This window comes from Schistocerca nitens, chromosome 3 (assembly GCF_023898315.1).
Source record: "Schistocerca nitens isolate TAMUIC-IGC-003100 chromosome 3, iqSchNite1.1, whole genome shotgun sequence".
NCBI lineage: Eukaryota > Metazoa > Arthropoda > Insecta > Orthoptera > Acrididae > Schistocerca > Schistocerca nitens.
In genome coordinates this window covers 724,983,013-725,002,464 of record NC_064616.1, presented here as the reverse complement: position 1 = coordinate 725,002,464, position 19,452 = coordinate 724,983,013, and the positions used below count along the sequence as shown (strand labels likewise).

The 19,452-nt window shown below is 42.8% G+C and overlaps 1 protein-coding gene across 1 annotated transcript in view; it reads left to right on the top strand.

Annotated features, from left to right (window-relative positions):
• LOC126249736 (copper chaperone for superoxide dismutase) overlaps positions 1-19,452 on the top strand; it is a 96,558-nt gene that overhangs the window by 29,636 nt on the left and 47,470 nt on the right. The window contains exon 3 of the mRNA XM_049951414.1: positions 329-527. Within this exon, the coding sequence (XP_049807371.1) occupies positions 329-527 (199 nt within the window). The remainder of the gene's footprint in view (positions 1-328; positions 528-19,452) is intronic.

Genomic DNA, 19,452 nt, shown 5'->3' with positions numbered 1-19,452 from the left:
GGCATAAAAATGATAGTCCAGAAATGGAAAAAACATATTTTTAGCATTAGTTTTGTGAACTCTGAAAATATAAAATAATTTGTCATGTATCTGCATAAAGTATGTAATCAGTGATTAGCCAATGGTCCTTCTTATAATGTTGTTTGGATATATTAGATTGTTTACTGTAGAGAATTTTGTGTGCTGTCCTGCCTTTCGGAAGATATAACTCAAAATTTAATAAATTTTTCGAAATGCATATGTTTTCAAAATGTTTCTGTGATCATAAATGTTTTTCATTTATCTATTTGGTATGTAAACCGAGATGAATCAAATATTCATATTCCAGGTGGTGTATGTAAAACTGCAGCTGTTGCAATGGTTGGAAATGACTGTGGGCGGGCAGATGGTCATATAAAGGGTGTTATCAGATTTCTACAACTTGACAATGATACTTGTGTAATTGATGGTACTATAGATGGATTGCAACCAGGAAAACATGGTATTCATGTATATGAATGTGGTGATATTTCTGATGGTTGTGAAAGGTAATTTTTAATTAGTCACTGTTAAAAAAAGGAAAAGATAATGCACAATTGTATGAATGTGAAAATGAATTTGCTTGTATCTGTTAGTCCAGATTATTGTGCAGTTAATATTTATGTATGTTGTGTGTGAAGCTGTGTAGCAGTACATTGTTCAGTGAACTTGACCTTCCTACCTCAAAATGTTGGACGTGATTCACCATGAGGGTATTAGGCTTTCAACGGGGGCTTATCGCACGAGTCCGGTTGCTAGTCTGTGTGTCGAGGCGGGAGAGCCTCCGCTGTCCATTCGGCGTCTTCTCCTCGTGGTACGGCACGCGTACAGGGCCAAGTCCACTCCTCTTTCATTGGCGTCCAACACTTTTTCCCAGCCGGCACTGGAACGTCTCTTCCGCCACCGTCCGAAGGCAACAAAGCCGTTTGGCATCCGTGTGAAGGAGAGTCTCGAGTTAGTACACCTGGAGGGCATTAAGGTACTCCACCAGGGATGGAGTAGGGGATCTCCCTGGCGACTACAAAGGCCAAGATTACTTCTTGATCTGGCTGCTTACAGGAAGTATTGTACCCCAGACCACCTTTTTAAAATTAAACTTACTGAGATTTTAGAACGCCATTCCGATTTTATTACTGTTTACACGGATGGGTCTAAACAGGGTGATTTTATGGGCTGCTCTGCTGTGTTTCCCGATACTGTCCATCGAATAGGGCTCCCAGAGCAGTTCTCAGTTTACTATGCAGAACTGTTTGCCATTCTGCAAGCTTTAGAGCATATGCGCCGACATCGTGGCACGAAATTCATCATCTGCTCCGATTCCCAAAGTGCTCTACACGCTCTTGAACAGCTGTACCCAGCAGATCGGATGGTGCAAGAGGTGCAGGACGCACTCCTGCTCTTGCAACAGCAGGGTAAGGATGTAATTTTCTGCTGGGTTCCAGGGCACATAGGGATTCCTGGCAATGAACTTGCAGATGTGGCTGCCAAGGAGGCTTGCTCCATCCCACCTCCTGCTCGCTGTTCCGTCCCCCTGCAGGCCATTACGTCTTTCGTGACTCGGAAGGTCATGCGTTGGTGGGAGGCTCAGTGGCTGGACGTGGGGGATAATAAGTTGCGAGCGGTGGAGGATTCTGTCCGACCGTGGCTCACCTCCTTCCGCCACCGACGCGCTGAGGAAGTAGCCCTTACACGGCTTCGGATAGGACATTGTCCTTTGACACATGGTTTTCTGTTACGTCGTGAGGATCCACCAACGTGTCAGACATGTGGGACACAGCTGTCGATACGACATATTTTAACTGAGTGTGTTTTATATGCGGGTTTGAGGGACGATTTCCGTTTCCCACCAGACCTACCCTCTCTTTTAACTAATAATGAGGCGAGTGTTGCTAGAGTTTTACGTTTTTGTGTGATGTCTGGCCTTCTTCCCAAACTATTGGGATTGAAGTCTTAATGTGCTGTCCAGTGGTTTGGTCACCCATTATTTGTAAGTGGTCACTCAGCCATCGTTAATTATTTTTCCCTGTTTGTACTGCTCTTTTATTTTTAGTTTTATCTCCCTGTTTTGATGTGCTGTGTCCCATCTTGCACTTTGAACAATACCAATTCTCTCACAATTCGGCTCTGAATTGAACTTTTGGGAACAGGCGCTGATAACCTCGCTGTTGTGCGCCCTAAAACACTAATAATCATCATCATCATAATCATTTCAGTGAACTTAATTGTTAAGGCACTGTTGAAATCAGATAGATATTGTATTCTGCACACACACACACACACACACACACACACACACACACACACACCTGGAAAATAGCCAGGCTTGTAAGTAACGATACTATTGTAACATTGCACAAACACAATATCAGCATTTCCACCATTCAACTTTTAATCTGTTTCCACATGAAGGATTATGCTAATGCTGAATGACATAATCAGTACAAACTCACGAAACCAAGGAGTACATTAAGGCACAGTCTAGTAGTGAAGTACACATTTGTCGCATAAATGGTGGCACTTGCTGCGCCATCTGTGCCGATGTGAGGTGGTCTCTTTAGGCTGTGGATGTGTGCACTGTTTAATTATACATGTTCACTGTACGGGATTATAATTCTCCTTCCCTCTTCGGGAAAGGTGTTCTCAAAGGACATGTCCATGACTTCCGGAGAATACAGTCTGAAATGGCGCAGGTGTGGCATCCACTCTCCTGCGAGAGACCATAAGGGAGTACCAATGATGGAGACACATGTCCACATCCTGACAGGCACTTGGCAATGGAAGCAGCAGAGAAGACAAAGGCGATGGTGGCAGTGACAGGCTGCGTAGACTGAGGTGGCCTGGTGCTAACTATTCTGTCCGGTGGCAATGGTACCCAGAACACAGACAGTGCAGGAGTCAGAGGGGGGTATGGACCATGCCAGGGGACCAGTGTGGATGGTGGAGGTAGACACAGGAGTGGCAGGGTCTCCGGCACTTGGTTGGACATGTGTGGGGTGACTGGTCATAGTGTTGTGACACCAAGCCATTGGAGGTGCGCACGAGGCAGAGGCAGCAGCTTCAGCACTGATGGATGATTGCTGTTATCCACTTAAAGCATTGGCCACACCTGCAGGCCCAAACGGCGGAGGCAGTTGGAACTGCTGTGAGGCAGTTGCTGATGGATGGCCGGGCATCAGTCGAAGCAGGTGAAGGAGTGGCAGTGGTGGCCATATAAAGCAGTTCTGCTGGGTTATGATTGACAGCTGGAGGGATCCTATATGAGTTCAAGGATCCATTGAGGGCTTCCTTGGGAGAAGATAGTGTGATGTCTTTTTTTGTCTGAGTTTTTAACGTAATGACCAACCACTTCACCCCTCCATTGGACTGATGATGAAATGGAGCGGATGCAACACGCAAGATGTCACTCTGTACAAAAATCTTCGAAATCCTGAGACACAAATTGTGGGTGTCTGTCAAAAGCATATTCAGTGATCCTTACAAGGAGAAAATGATTGCGAGGGCCATGACCATAGCTGCAGTGGATGAGTATGGGAAAGGAACCACATAAGGAAACTTTGAGAAAGCATCAACTACTACAAGTCAAAAGGAGTTTAGGAAGGGACCTGCAAAATCGGCATGAATATGCTTCCAGGGATGCTGGGGGGTGAGAGACAAGGAAAGAGACACCAATAGTGCTGCTTGATGGGTGGTGCACTTCAGGCAAGTGGACAACATGCGTGATCTCATTGTCAATATCTGGCCAAAGCACACGATTGTGGGCCCAAAATTTTGTACGAGGAACACCCCAATGGTCCAGGTGGAGAAGGCGCATGAAGTCCCACTGCAATGCAGACAGGATCACTACCCTGGGCACTGATTCTTTAGTAGCTAATAGTAACACACCATTGAGAATGGAGAGGATAATAATTGCACAAGGGATCTGATGCCTGGCCCAGTGGCGTATCCGGTCAGCCATGGTGGACAAATAGAACAACCTGACATAAAACAGGATTGGCCATGACAGCCGCCAAAATCTGAGAACTGGTAATGGGGAAACCATCCACGATGTTTTGGGCTTCAACGTATAAATGGAAACACAACAGTTCATCCTGATCAAGTTCTGGATTGGGGGCCAATCAGCAACTGAAAAACAGCATCAGCATTACCGTGTTGTGCTGTGAGGCAGAAATGAATCTTGTTGTTATAGTGTGACAGAAACAGAACCTAGTGTTGCTGGAAAAGGGCTGCTTTGTCTGGAAGAGATGCTGAAGGATAAAAAAGATAAACCAGAGATTTATGATCAGTACTCAAATGAAATTTAAAACCATATAGGAAAACGAGATGTTTTTTAGTGCATTTACAATAACAAGTGCTGCTTTTTCTATCTGTGAGTAGCACTGTGGTGCCTAATTCAGAGTTTGGAAGCATATGCAATTGCGTGCTCAGAACTGTCCATGTATTTGTGTGCAAGAACAGCCACACTGGGAGATGTCTGTGGCCAAAACAAGATCTTGGAATGGTTGGAAGGTAACCATGCAAGGTACCAAGTGTAATTTTGACTTCAACAGGGTAAAAGCAAGCTCACAGGTGGGTAACCAGTGAAAAGGAACACCTTTATGTAAGAGAGCACGAAGGGACTGAGTCACTGTGGCTGCACCAGAAAGAAATTTATGGTAGTAAGCAACCTTTCCGAGAAAGACCTGCAACTCTTTGACATTGATAGGAATGGCAAAGTGGCAGTGGCATAGGCATAGATATTCTGGCTTTAAAGGTTTGACACCAGCACGTGAGATTTCAAAACCTAGATAGATGATAGGCAGCTGAAAAAATTGCTGTTTATCTAAGTTAAAATGTAACTTGGCGGCCTGCAGCACTGTGAACGAGTCACAAAGATTTGGCAAGTGTTCATCTGATGAGCATCCGGAGACCACAATATGATCCAGGTAGTTAATATGTCTCGCCACGGAGACCATGAGCTGCTCCAAAAATCATTGGAAAATAGCAGAAATGCTAGCTATGCTGAGTGATAGGCACCAGTATTGGTGTAACCCAAAGGGGGTATTCAGTATGAGGGTGCATTTGGAACCATCATCCAAAGGCAGTTGCAAGTAGGCTTCAGACAAGTCTATTTTGGAAAAATATTAACTCCAGGAAAGCTGTGCTAATAGTTCATCTTGATGGGGTAAGGGATAGGTATCAATAATAGGCTGTGAGTTTACTGACATTTTAAAATCACCAGAGCTGAAGGTGACAGTCAGGTTTTGTAAAAATTACCAATGGAGTAGACCATTCAATAGCGGAGACAGGCGTGACAACACTGAAGGATGTAAGTTGATAGAGTTCTGATATGACTTGCTCCCATAAAGCCATTGAGTTTGAGCGGGCACGAGAAAAACAGGAGAGTGCCTTCAGTTTCATTGTGGTGTGAGCCTTGTAATCGATAGCACATCCAAAACATTCTCAAAACAGTGAGGAAAATTCCGAGCAAAGTGTGTCCAGTTCTTAGTACAGAATTTGATCTGATAGCAGATGCACTTTGTCAGAAATAGAGAATCCAGAAGTTTTGAAGGCATCTAACTGAAATACGTTTTCTCTGTTGGCATCATCCACTAGCATGAAGGTCAAAGGCTGAACAGCTGCTTTATACATTACGGGAATAGAAAACTGTCCCAATGTGGGTATTTGTTGTTTGTTGTAACTCCCCAACCAGCAAGAGACAGGGGATGACCCCGGTGATCCAAGATCGACATAGGTTTGAGAATTTATCGAAGTCACTGCCGCACCCAGGTCTACTTGCATGTTTAACATCGTGTCCATAACACATACTTCAATGAACAGTTTGTTTGGGGCTTCTGTCACGTGTGAAAAACTGTTCACATCCACATTCATGTTTGATGGAGGAGGTGGAGAGCTACTCACGGAAGCAATATGTCCCTTTCTTTTACAGTAGTGTCATACAGCCAAACACTTTGATACACAGCCTGCTCATGTTGAACCAAACAATTAGGGCATGACGGGAGAGGAGCACATGTCCGCAGTTGTGATGCTGACTGTTGTTGCTGTTTAACATGGCACTGCACCAAGCATTTTGGAGAGCACGATTGCACCACCGTGATGTCATCTCCCTTAGCTAACTGACAGTGGCTGAGGAGGAGAAGCAATGGCAGCTACTTCAGACCAAGCTTCTGTCTGACTTTCTGCTGCCCTATACACTTCAAAAGACTAGACAATGTTCAAAACTTCTGCGAGAGAGGGATTTTCACATTGTAAAGCACATTCATGAACTTACCTGCCAGACAGGGCCCAAGTGTGAGATAGCATATGAGTCCCAGTGAGTTTTAGTAACAACCTGGCAACTATGGCTAAGCCCATGAAGTTTCGCTGCTCGAGCTCTGTATGACTGTTTCAGCTGCTTTTGACAACAGTAGAACTCGCGTGAGCAGCAATAGCATGAGTATGTTTGCAGTGATGAGCAGAGAGCCAAAGAGAGGCTGGTAGGTTCCTGAAGAGGAGCTAGCTGACACAAGGAGAAATCCATGACAGAAAGAAAGCCTTCCACATGTTGGGGTTGGTGACAACGAAAGCTTGGAAATGTTGCTGAAGGTGTTTTTTGTATGCATCCCAATCTTCTGCAGAATCATTATATGAAGGAAACCATGGGGGTTGCATCAACAGTATTCAATATTGGCATGTCAGTGATGCTGCCAAATTGTTTTATGCCATGGAGAGAGAGCCTGCTGTTGATTGGTGAGAGCTCGCTGCTGTTCAGCAAGGGCTTGAAGAATTTCTTCCACTGACATACTGGCCATAGTGAATTGCAAAACAAAATTTGCAGAGTGGAATACCACACTTGTCAACAAAAATATTGTAATGTTGCACAAACACAATATCAGAATGTCCACCAACCAACTTTTAATTTGCTTCTACATGAAGGATTACACTAAGACACTGAATGACATATTAAGTAGTACAAACACATGAAACCAAGAAGTACTTTAAAGGCACAGGCTAGCAGTGAAGTATATATTTGTGACATAAACATTGGAGTGTCTGAGGGCCCGGTGCACTGGCTTATATAAGACTGTTTCGCACACGACGCAGCGCTTGCTGCGCTGTCTGTGCCGATGTGAGGCGGCCTCTTTAGGCTGGCTGTGGAGGTGCACGGTGTTTAATTTTGCATGCTCACTTTGTAGGATTACAACAGATAGAATTTAAAAGTTTAAAACCCTGCTTTCAGGAAACTGAGTGTGAGCCTATTTATTTAGAACTTGATGAGAGACTCCAAAGGCCTTGTGAAGGAGCTATTACTCCAGACATCAAATTATCCTGCAAAAGGAAGAGTTACGTTGAATCCAGATCTTCAAATAACCCCACAAAAGTGAATTTCTGCAAAATTTTAAACAAAGTAGTAGAAAATGTAGGAACTTGTACCTGTTGATCAGAATTAAAAATTCAGATAGTAAAATCAAAATTAGTGAAAAACAAGAGTGTGCCAAAATCTTCAATATTTGCCACACCTTCCCGATAAATACACTCCTGGAAATGGAAAAAAGAACACATTGACACTGGTGTGTCAGACCCACCATACTTGCTCCGGACACTGCGAGAGGGCTGTACAAGCAATGATCACACGCACGGCACAGCGGACACACCAGGAACCGCGGTGTTGGCCGTCGAATGGCGCTAGCTGCGCAGCATTTGTGCACTGTCGCCGTCAGTGTCAGCCAGTTTGCCGTGGCATACGGAGCTCCATCGCAGTCTTTGTTGTCGCCAGTGGTCGGCGGAAGGTGCACGTGCCCGTCGACCTGGGACCGGACCGCAGCGACGCACGGATGCACGCCAAGACCGTAGGATCCTACGCAGTGCCGTAGGGGACCGCACTGCCACTTCCCAGCAAATTAGGGACACTGTTGCTCCTGGGGTATCGGCGAGGACCATTCGCAACCGTCTCCATGAAGCTGGGCTACGGTCCCGCACACCGTTAGGCCGTCTTCCGCTCACGCCCCAACATCGTGCAGCCCGCCTCCAGTGGTGTCGCGACAGGCGTGAATGGAGGGACGAATGGAGACGTGTCGTCTTCAGCGATGAGAGTCGCTTCTGCCTTGGTGCCAATGATGGTCGTATGCGTGTTGGGCGCCGTGCAGGTGAGCGCCACAATCAGGACTGCATACGACCGAGGCACACAGGGCCAACACCCGGCATCATGGTGTGGGGAGCGATCTCCTACACTGGCCGTACACCACTGGTGATCGTCGAGGGGACACTGAATAGTGCACGGTACATCCAAACCATCATCGAACCCATCGTTCTACCATTTCTAGACCGGCAAGGGAACTTGCTGTTCCAACAGGACAATGCACGTCCGCATGTATCCCGTGTCACCCAACGTGCTCTAGAAGGTGTAAGTCAACTACCCTGGCCAGCAAGATCTCCGGATCTGTCCCCCATTGAGCATGTTTGGGACTGGATGAAGCGTCGTCTCACGCGGTCTGCACGTCCAGCACGAACGCTGGTCCAACTGAGGCGCCAGGTGGAAATGGCATGGCAAGCCGTTCCACAGGACTACATCCAGCATCTCTACGATCGTCTCCATGGGAGAATAGCAGCCTGCATTGCTGCGAAAGGTGGATATACACTGTACTAGTGCCGACATTGTGCATGCTCTGTTGCCTGTGTCTATGTGCCTGTGGTTCTGTCAGTGTGATCATGTGATGTATCTGACCCCAGGAATGTGTCAATAAAGTTTCCCCTTCCTGGGACAATGAATTCACGGTGTTCTTATTTCAATTTCCAGGAGTGTATTTTTGCTCATATGTCTTGTTTAGAGAAAAAGAATTGTATTCTCTATGAAAGTAACTCAGCAGTCCACTTGTGTACCATTAGACAAAAAATGCAAAAATTTTACACTTATTTCTTACTGAGCTTAAAATCTTGAGGAATGGTGACTCCCATTTCAAAATTAAGCTATCTGGGACCGCTTTGTAAACACTAAGAAATTCGTGGTGGAGTGCTTACCAAGTAAATGGATGCTTAAACAGTCTTATGAGTGTAAAATGTTAATACAAGTAGTACTAGTTTTCTGTCTTCCATACAGATACAATTTGAAATTACCTGACTGTAAAACTAGCCATTGTGGAGATACATTTCCGTACTATACAGAATAATTTTTTGGCTAAATGATAATTTTTGCAGAGCTGAATAAAAGGAAAGCATTTGATTGGCTTGATTAATGCTTGTGTTAGTTTTCAAGAATTTTCTTGCTGTTTTGATTACAAACTTTAACGTATTCAGCACAGTGTGCATGAAAAATGCAGAGAACTTCCCTTTTGTCCTTCCAGCTGCTAACAACTAAAATTTCATTCTATGCGAAGCCACCTGACCTTCCTTCAGTTTCAGAGTAACTAAATGTTGTGTGTTATTTGTTATGTTGTTGCGCAATGTTCCATTAACATTGGTTTTTTGAAAGCAGACAAGTTTTGTCAGAACTACAGAATTATAAATTTGTTATATACAGCAGCATGTATCCTTAACTCAAACCATCACACCACAAAACTTCTGACTCGTCAGTGCAGAGGTTTTTATCTGGAATTTAACTATTGTTAATAGTGCCATTGGAATGATACACAACTGGTCCAATTTAACTGTCAATCATTAGATTGCAGTGAATCATCTGAGAAGTGAAAATATCTGTGTAACAACTGGAATCTACTCCTGTTTGTGGCAGATTGCCAGAACTTGCAATTTAAAAAAGTATTGTACTTCGGTAATATTTGGTTTATGGAAAACGAGATCTCTCTTGCAGCAACCGTCAGAGAATCACTTTTCTTTCAACATCTATTGTACTCCATATTGAGAGTGTAGTCATTATACTCCTCGCACATTTTTCTGTTTCCTGGCTTGCATGTGCTATCATCTGCGTCTGAATTCTCAGTAGAATGCTCACTTCAAGGTGACTGATAAATGCTTATGCCTTCTTATACCTTTTGAGAATTTTCCCATGAACCCTTCCCACTCTAATTCGTTGATGTTCTACATCAGTGAGTATTATTTTATTACTAGTCTCTTTATTAAGAAACAGGGTACTTTTCTGGCTCAATGTTATGTAAAAATCAACACCTATTTCTTTCAGGCACTGTTTATAATACGAGGTGTGGCTAGAAAGAAACCGGACTAGTATTGGTGAAACAATAAAACGAATGCAATAAGGCTGAAAGTCGCTTGGCCTGTCACGTGACTCTCGCTCCGCCTACTGCTCGAGTTTCATCTGCCTCCTGCACTCAGTCTGCCCGTGGCGTCTGTTTTAAGTAGTTGACGTTTTGTCTGTACGTCGGAAAATGTTGAGTGTACAGAAAGAACAGCGTGTTAACATCAAATTTTGTTTCAAACTAGGAAAATCTGCAAGTGAAACGTTTGTAATGTTACAACAAGTGTACGGCGATGATTGTTTATCGCGAACACAAGTGTTTGAGTGGTTTAAATGATTTAAAGATGGCCGCGAAGACACCAGTGATGACACTCGCACTGGCAGACCATTGTCAGCAAAAACTGATGCAAACATTGAAAAAATCGGTAAACTTGTTCGACAAGATCGCCGTTTAACAATCAGAGCAGTGTCTGAGTTAACAGGAGTTGACAAGGAAAGTGTCCTTCAGCCTTTCTAAATAAATTAGAAGTATTTTGAATATTTTTGAACATTCTTAGGGTTATTAAAAAAGATTACAAAGAAATTTATGCAATTATTTTTCTAAAATGCTTCCTCAAATTGAGGTACCATTTAACCCAATGTTATACATTAGGAGGAGACCAAATTTTTACCAGATGTGCGTGACATGATGGTTGAGGTACCAGACCTATTTAATTCTACCTATTATGTATATTACAAGGATAAAAAATATCAAATCTTACATTTTAATTTTTATAATTTTTTTCCTAATAAAAATGTTATTTTTTCTATAATTTAGTTGATTCTGCAATAAAGCTTAGGTCTATTACATAAGTATGGACAGTTGAAAGTTACAGAAAAAAAATTGAGCAATGATTTATAAACTTTAGGAAATATTTGTACCTGAATTCTGAAAAATACAACTTGTGGGAAATTGCGAATGAAGATATGAGTCCAATTAAACTGTGCCTCAGAACATTCCTGCAGCATTTCTTCATCTTCAAGCTTCCTCTTGGCATTCCTTTTAGCACTTCTTGCTTCTTTGGTAACTTGAAGAGTGAATCCTTCAGCCTCATACACCTGTTGTAGCAATTGATCTTTCATATTAGAGCCAAATTTTATGCCTAAATTTCTCAAGGCTTCCAACCTTCCTATCACTCCATCATTGAAACATATCACTGCATCTAGTACACCAACTTTTAATGTACTTAGTCCTACAAAAACATTCTTGGGTAATCTTTCCTGTATGCAATGGTTCAAACTTTCATTTGTATTCTGAGTGCCCCCATGAAGACATTTACTAAGCAAAACAGGGTCACTCAGGTCTCTAAAAATTGAATTTATTTTATTTATAGCAGGCTCAGTGATAAAATTGCCACATCAAATTTGGATAAAATCCTGAGTTTTTGATGACTGTCTCCATCATCTACGTCAGTCAGACATAGCCTCTGATGATAATGCAGGAGGTAGTCATTGAAACCTCGGAATTTTATCCACATTTTATGCGGCAAGTTTACCAAGAACTTTTTATCCATTACAACACTGTTAGGGAGAATAGTGACAACTTTATTTGAGGAGAAATGGTGTAAGCCTATTTTGTGTACTTGAACCAATAGGTCTTTTTCCGTTTTGTGTTAACACGCACAAAAATAAATAACACAGTTAAAGTCTGGAAATTGGTCTTGCACCTTTCAACCCAAAGATGAGTGAATTACTGTATTTACCAAAGTATAAGACAACCATGAATATAAGACAGCTCCCCCATTGTTTAAGAGGTTGCTTGAGAAAAATTAATTTTTAACATATTCTGACTATCAAAATATCCACTGGTGTACTGCCGGTGTTAATGGGCACAATATTTCGTCGATCATACATGTCGCCATCATCAGGTGAACTGACGGACTGAGCTCCTGTGAACGTGCCGGCACGGAGATCCGTACACTATGGCTGCTCAGGGGGAACTGGGTTCGGTCGCGGCGGCGGCCGATTTAAATACCCTCCGCCCGCGGCGCGCTCGCTCCGCCGTCCGCGCCCCGCGCCATGGTCGCGCGGTGGAACAGATTGCGATGGCGTCTGAGATGACGTCGGTGTGATGGCTCTGTCCACCGTGGTCGTCACAACTATACATTTGCTCGATTTACTATTGATTAACCCAATCGCTGGTTCCCAAGCCTTGCTAAGATTATAGCCACAGTCACGGTTTATGAGGTCGTCATTGGTGCGAATTTCGATGGCCTCTCTAACAACGCTGTCCCAGTATCTCGACGTCTGTACCAGAATCCTCGTCCGTTCATACTCCATAGCCTGATTTTCCGACAAACAATGTTCAGCGACCGCCGACTTGCTCGGATACATCAGTCGAGTGTGCCTCTGGTGTTCACGGCATCGATCCTCGACGGTACGCATCGTCTGACCAATATACGACTTGCCACATTGACATGGAATCTGGTACACGCCGGCCTTCCTCAAACCGAGATCATCTTTGGCGCTCCCCACCAGTGCACGAGTTTTATTCGGAGGACAAAACACAGTTCCGACCCGGTGTTTCTTCAAAATATGGGCGATTTTCCCCGAGAGTGCGCCTGTATATGGGATAAACGCGGTGCCTACCTCCTCCCGCGTGATTTCATCCATCTCCACAGGTTGTGCTGTAGTGGGTGGGCGGAGAGCACGTTGAATCTGCCACTCTGAGTACCCATTTTTTCAAAATACAGTTCTCAGATGTTCCAGCTCCTGGGGTAGACTCTGTGTCAGAGATAGTGCGCGCCATATGTACTAGAGTTTTAAGCACCCCATTCCTCTGTAAAGGGTGGTGGCAGCTGTCTGCGTGCAAATACAGATCAGTGTGCATTGTCTTCCAATACACCCCATGGCCTAGGGTGCAGTCAGGCCTTCTCTTGACCAAGATGTCAAGGAAAGGTAGTTTACCCTCCGTTTCAGTCTCCATAGTGAATTTGATGTTGGGGTGTATGGAGTTTAGATGTGTGAGGAAGTCAAGGAGTTTATCCATACCATGTGGCCAGATGACGAACGTGTCGTCCACGTAACGGAAAAATCAAGTAGGTTTCCATTTGGATGACGACAGGGCTTCCTCCTCAAAGTTCTCCATGTACAAATTCGCTACCACCGGTGAGAGTGGGCTACCCATGGCGACTCCCTCCGTTTGTTCGTAGTATTCTCCATTAAAAAGAAAATACGTGGAAGTCAAGACATGCCTAAAAAGTTCAGTGGTCTTCTCGTCAAACTTCTGACTAATCAATTCTAGTGACTCTCGCAGGGGTACCCTCGTGAACAAGGAAACGACGTCAAAACTCACCATGATATCTGACTCACCCAACGAATGTATAGTTGTGACGACCACGGCGGACAGAGCCATCACACCGACGTCATCTCAGATGCTGTCGCAATCTTTTACACCGCGCGACCGTGGCGCGGGGCACGGACGGCGGAGCGAGCGCGCCGCTGGCGGAGGGTATTTAAATCGGCCGCCGCCGCGACCGAACCCAGTTCCCCCTGAGCAGCCATAGTGTACGGATCTCCTTGCCGGCACGTTCACAGGAGCTCAGTCCTTCAGTTCACCTGGTGATGGCGACATGTATGATCGCCAAAATATTGTGCCCGTTGGACACTGTAGACCGGCAGTATACCCGTGGATATTTTGATTATCAAATACGCCGGGAGAAACTCAAGAATCACATATTCTGACTAATCAAAATTATGAACTTCTATTGATGTAAGGTATCTGCGTAAAAAGTTGCCATTACATATATTCTGAACTTACACTATGTGATCAAAAGTATCCAGACACCCCACAAAACATAAGTTTTTCATATTAGGTGCATTGTGGTGCCACCTGCTGCTAGGTACTCCATATCAGTGACCTCAGTAGTCATTAGACATCGTGTGAGAGCAGAATTGGGCTCCGTGGACCTCACGGACTTCGAATGTGGTTAGGGGATTGGGTGTCACTTGTGGCATACATCTGTATGCGGGATTTCCACACTCCTAAACATCCCTAGGTTCACTGTTTCCAATGTGATAGTGAAGCGGAAACATGGAGGGACACATACAGCACAAAAGCGTACAGGCTGACCTCGTCTGTTGACTGACAGAGACTGCTGATAGTTGAAGATGGATGTAATGCGTAATAGGCTGACATCTATCCAGACCATCACACAGGAATTCCAAACTGGATCAGGATCCATTGCAAGTACTATGATAGTTTGACCTGATGTGAGAAAACTTGGATTTCATGGTCGAGTTGCTGCTCATAAGCCACACATCATGCCAGTTTATGCCAAATGACACCTTGCTTGGCATACGGAATGTAAACATTGAATGATTGAACAGTGGAGTCACAAATCATGGTACACAATGTGGCAATCCGATGGCAGGGTGTGGGTATGGCGAATGCCCGGTGAACATCATCTGCCAGCATGTGTAGTGCCAACAGTAAAATTCGGAGGTGGTGATGTTATAGTGTGGTTGTGTTTTTCATGGAGGGGCTTGCATCCCTTATTGTTTTCCGTGGCACTATCACAACACAGGCCTACATTGATGTTTTGAGCACCTTCTTGCTTCCCACTGGTGAAGAGCAATTCTCGGGGATGCTGATTGCATCTTTCAAGAGGATTGAGCACCTGTTCATAATGCACGGCCTGTGGCAGAGTTTTTACACAACAATAACATTCCTGTAGTGGACTGGCCTGCACAGAGTCCTGACCTGAATCCTATAGGACCCCTATGGGATGTTTTGGAATGCTGACTTTGTGCCAGGCCTCACCAACCGACATCGATACCTCTCCTCAGTGCAGCACTCCATGAAGAATGGGCTGCCATTCCCCAATAAACCTTCCAGCATTTGATTGAATGTGTATCTGTGATAGTGGAAGCTGTCATCAATAAGGGGTGGGCGAACACTATACTGAATTCCAGCATTACCAATGGAGTGTGCCACAAACTTGTAAGTCATTTTCAGACAGGTGTCCGGATACTTTTGATCACATAGTGTATATACCAACTATTGGTTGTCTACATTTTCATAATACAAGGATAAATAAAATAAACAAAACAAAATTGTATACATTAATTTTTATCTTCACTGCCTCTTTCATTTAGCCTGTCATCTGTGGTGCCACTATTTTTAAGTGTCATCATCATCATCATCATCCTAATAGGACAACCGTGAATCTTATATCTTTGCTGTCACAAATATTTTTCTGTTTCTTTTGAAATTGATGTGATTTTTTTTTACACACACAGTGGATTTCGCTTCTATACTGACTTGAGAATGTTACAATGTCTTTTGCTACAAAAACATATTGTCTACCTGCTGCTTCCTCATTGACTGTGTAGAACCAGCAGCAGACACATTCCCTTTCGTTTGCATCATATGTCATGGTGAGTGTCAGCAACATTACTGCACGAAACACACAAGTACGCCACTGGCCCAGGTCTAGACTTTTAGTGTCTCCTGCAGAAATGTATGCTGATGTTGAGTATTTGGCCAATTTTAATGTCCATCCGATTCCGAGTACAAATGGATGCAGTCAAACTGCAGTTTATATGTGTTAGATGTTTATAAAAAGCCAAAGTACACAGTATACATTCCCGTGGTTGGCACAAAACGAAATTTGCTGGCCCTTACCATTCACCTCCGTACACTCATTATAGTTCTCAGCTAAGCTTATGTCACTGTTTCAGCTTAGCTCGTGTCAGTGTTCCTTCTGCAAGCCTTCCATAGTGCTGTGCTTGAGCAACAGTGAAACATGGACAGTTATATCTTCTGGCATGCAGGTCATATGTAACAACAGCAACTAATACATAAATAAAAGACTGCAGTCACGATTCAGTCCAGTCCTTGAACTTTTACTCATCCCGTGATCTAGTGCCATATGTTGGTGCTAACTCCGCCACAGATCTTTCTGCTGTAATTTATTCTTGCAATAACAATTGCAGTCAGCTTACTGTGATTTGTTTCATTTGTTAGAGATTTAATTCTGGATTCATTTTCTTTGTCATTTCATCTGAATGACACCATCTTTTTTTCTGAAGCTGATTAAAAGTTGGTAAAATTTTTCCCTGTATTCTAATATGTGAACAACCAAATTTTCATTTGCACCGCACGTCATGAATCATTAGTTTCTCATAATCAAATAAAATACTGACTAGGGTTCTGAATCAGGTAATGGTTTTTGAAGGACAAGATTGTCACCTTTGAATGTTACCTATACGTAAAAAGCAGCATAAATGTATGCATGTGGTATCCATATGTGTGTGAGAACTTCTGTTGCAAACCTTTTCAAATACAACAGAAGTTTGAGAGTTGATAGAATTGTTTCCTCCTATGTTGCACAAAATTGTCAATTTTTTAAGGAAAGCATTAGACTGTTGTTATACCTAGTTCATAATTTCTCACGTATCCATCCAGTGCACTAGCGCCATGAATCAAATGTCACGTGACTGATCGAACAAGATTGATAATGTATTGAGTGCTTCGGTGAATCGGGAAATCTAGTGACTATTCAAATGAATGTATTGTATGCTAAGCTCTACCCTTCAGAACTCTTCAAAAAACTCTTCAAAATGAATTTGTACGAAAACTCAATAACCAAAGTTTCATCTGTAAATGTAAGATGAAAACACTGTAAAAACATTTATCTTGGCAACAGTAGTTTAATGTGAATGTAAGATGACCTTGTATTTTTTTAATGACAAATTTGGGAATAAAACCTTATCTTATAACCCGGTAAATATGGTACTTAGTATAATGTTATAATAATTAGTGTCCAGAAGTAAAGTGGAGCTAAGAAGAATTGATTCCCTAAACTATTAAAGTGAAGTGCTAAGCATTGTCCGTATTCAGTATGGACATTTAGTCTGTATAATCCTTGCTTTGCAGTCATTCAACTGCTAGGAATTTATTTAGTTTGTTGTCAACATATGGACTGAAATTGAGTAGCATTATCCACTGAATTCTATTCAGATGCAAATGGAACACTATATATGGTAACAGTCGTGATAATTCTATATATATGTTATGGTAGCCTAAAGGAGCCATTAGTGTCCCCTATCAAAAAAGTAAATTGGGAACAAATTGTGTCAACTGTGATGTGCTGGGGGCCCAAGCACCTAAGTCAGCTTGGTAAACCCTTGTCTCATAATTCATGGTGTAGGTTACCAGCAATGCATCTGATCACTTCCAGGCTGTGCTTTTGCCCATTACATTAGTTAACAAAATGATATCCTATGGTCCTGTGGATCTTACTCTCATTTTTGTATTTTGGTACTCCTTCAGTTTCACCCATGATCACATCACATCACAACTCATCTCTGAAGGCCGGACAGCATGAGCTGTGCGTAGCATTGTGATATCTTCAGATCTACTCAAGGAACAAATGGGCTCCAGAAGCTTATTCTTCCTTCTGTTAGTGCAAGTGAGGCTTGGACACATTGTGAGAAATGTTTGGCAGTTCGGTTATCGTCTGCTGATTATCTGGTGTGGAGATGAATTGTTCAGTTGAATTTAGTTGTTATTCTCTTCTCAGCTCAATGAAACATTCTGAATAAATCTCATCTAAGATATGATGTATTGCCTTTATCTTTCATATAATGAACTGTTTGCCTTAACAACAATTAGAAAATTGAGGCAGTGCCCACAGCACTGAGCCACATGGTACAGTGCTCATCTGATATTGCAAAGACTATTGAAATATACAATTCATGTTGTGGACTGGGTGTGTTCACTTATATATGAAAATCTCTCTGTCTCTGAAAAAGATTAATAAAGGTATACTGGTAGGACAGATGTGAGGATTCTAGGGCAGCACACACACAATGAAAGTAACACAGAAGGGAGAATAGTAAAATGTATTATTCAACTTTGGTAACACTGGTTACAACAATTGTAGACTGCATGTTTAGCTTATCTGTCCTGTGTTGACTACATTTCCATGGACACACACAAAATAATGTTCTCTGAACTAAAGTCATAAGAAAACTAATCTTTTGCCTTGATGTATTAATAAAAGAACAGTTCCAAACTAACAGTACTTGGTTAACTCTCTAGGCAGGTGGTCTCTGCCCACACATGATACTTATATTCACTATTCTGTTTCTACTGAAGGCTAACCATGGTCTATCTATCGGCCTCTGTTTCTATCTCACTCGATGAAGAAACAACGAGTGTTCTGCAACAACTGCTTAAGCCGTTGGTACACGGACCGTGCTGTCGAACGTTAACGTTGAGCGTGCCAAGTTCAATGTGCTGCTGAACGCTCAGGAACGATGCGACTTGTGCATATGGTATGCGGGCCCCAACGTGGTATACGCGATCGCAACACACTCCAGCGGCAGTTTTAGGGATGTTTCTAGTTCGTAATCACACTGTTTACTCAACGGGTGCGCGTAAAATTCCCACGTTAGCTCCATTAAAACGCACATTTCTTCCATCGCCCACTAAAAGGAAAGTACCATGTCCAATCAATAAGGGCACAGGGTTTCAAATGTTCCATTATAAACAGTGTGGTACAAATTTGGAATTCTTCTCCGCATAAGATAAACATCATTTCATCATTCCCACATTTTAGTAAAACCCCAAGGTCAGTCTTACCTGATCACTGTTCCCACCCAATAGCAGAATCTTTGCAACATGTTAATTATGAAGCATAAAAGGAAAAGGAGCAAAATACCTTTATACAAGTAGCGCAAGCTGTCCTGTAGATTAAGCCAATCGAACAAAGTCCCCCCTCAAAAAGAGGTAAACTTATATTTACATAACATTAAATATTATAGAAAAATATTGTGACTTACCGAACGAAAGTGCTGGCAGGTCGATAGACACACAAACAAACACAAACATACACACGAAATTCAAGCTTTCGCAACAAACTGTATACTTATATTAAACTAATAATGAAGTATCAGAACCTAATAAAAACACGAATGTTAGGAATTTTTTTTTTTTTTTTTTAGATCATTGTTTTTGGTTGTTGCAGACATCACACGACATCCGTTCAAGTTTGTTGTTGATCCTTTTACTCAGTTCTTTTGTCACAGAGGCCAACCAGCTCTCTGACCAAACACGCTGAGCTACTGTGCCGGCTATGCTAAATCAACACCACACGCCTTATATCTAAACTTATTATGTTACCCCTTGCTGAAAACCTTAATCGTAGATATGTTACTAATTGAAATTTAATTATAACAAATTGTACCAAGAACAATGCATTTTGGGAGGATCTTCAGTTTGTCGCTGCCTTCAAATAGCCTACTCTCATGATACGCAAGTTACA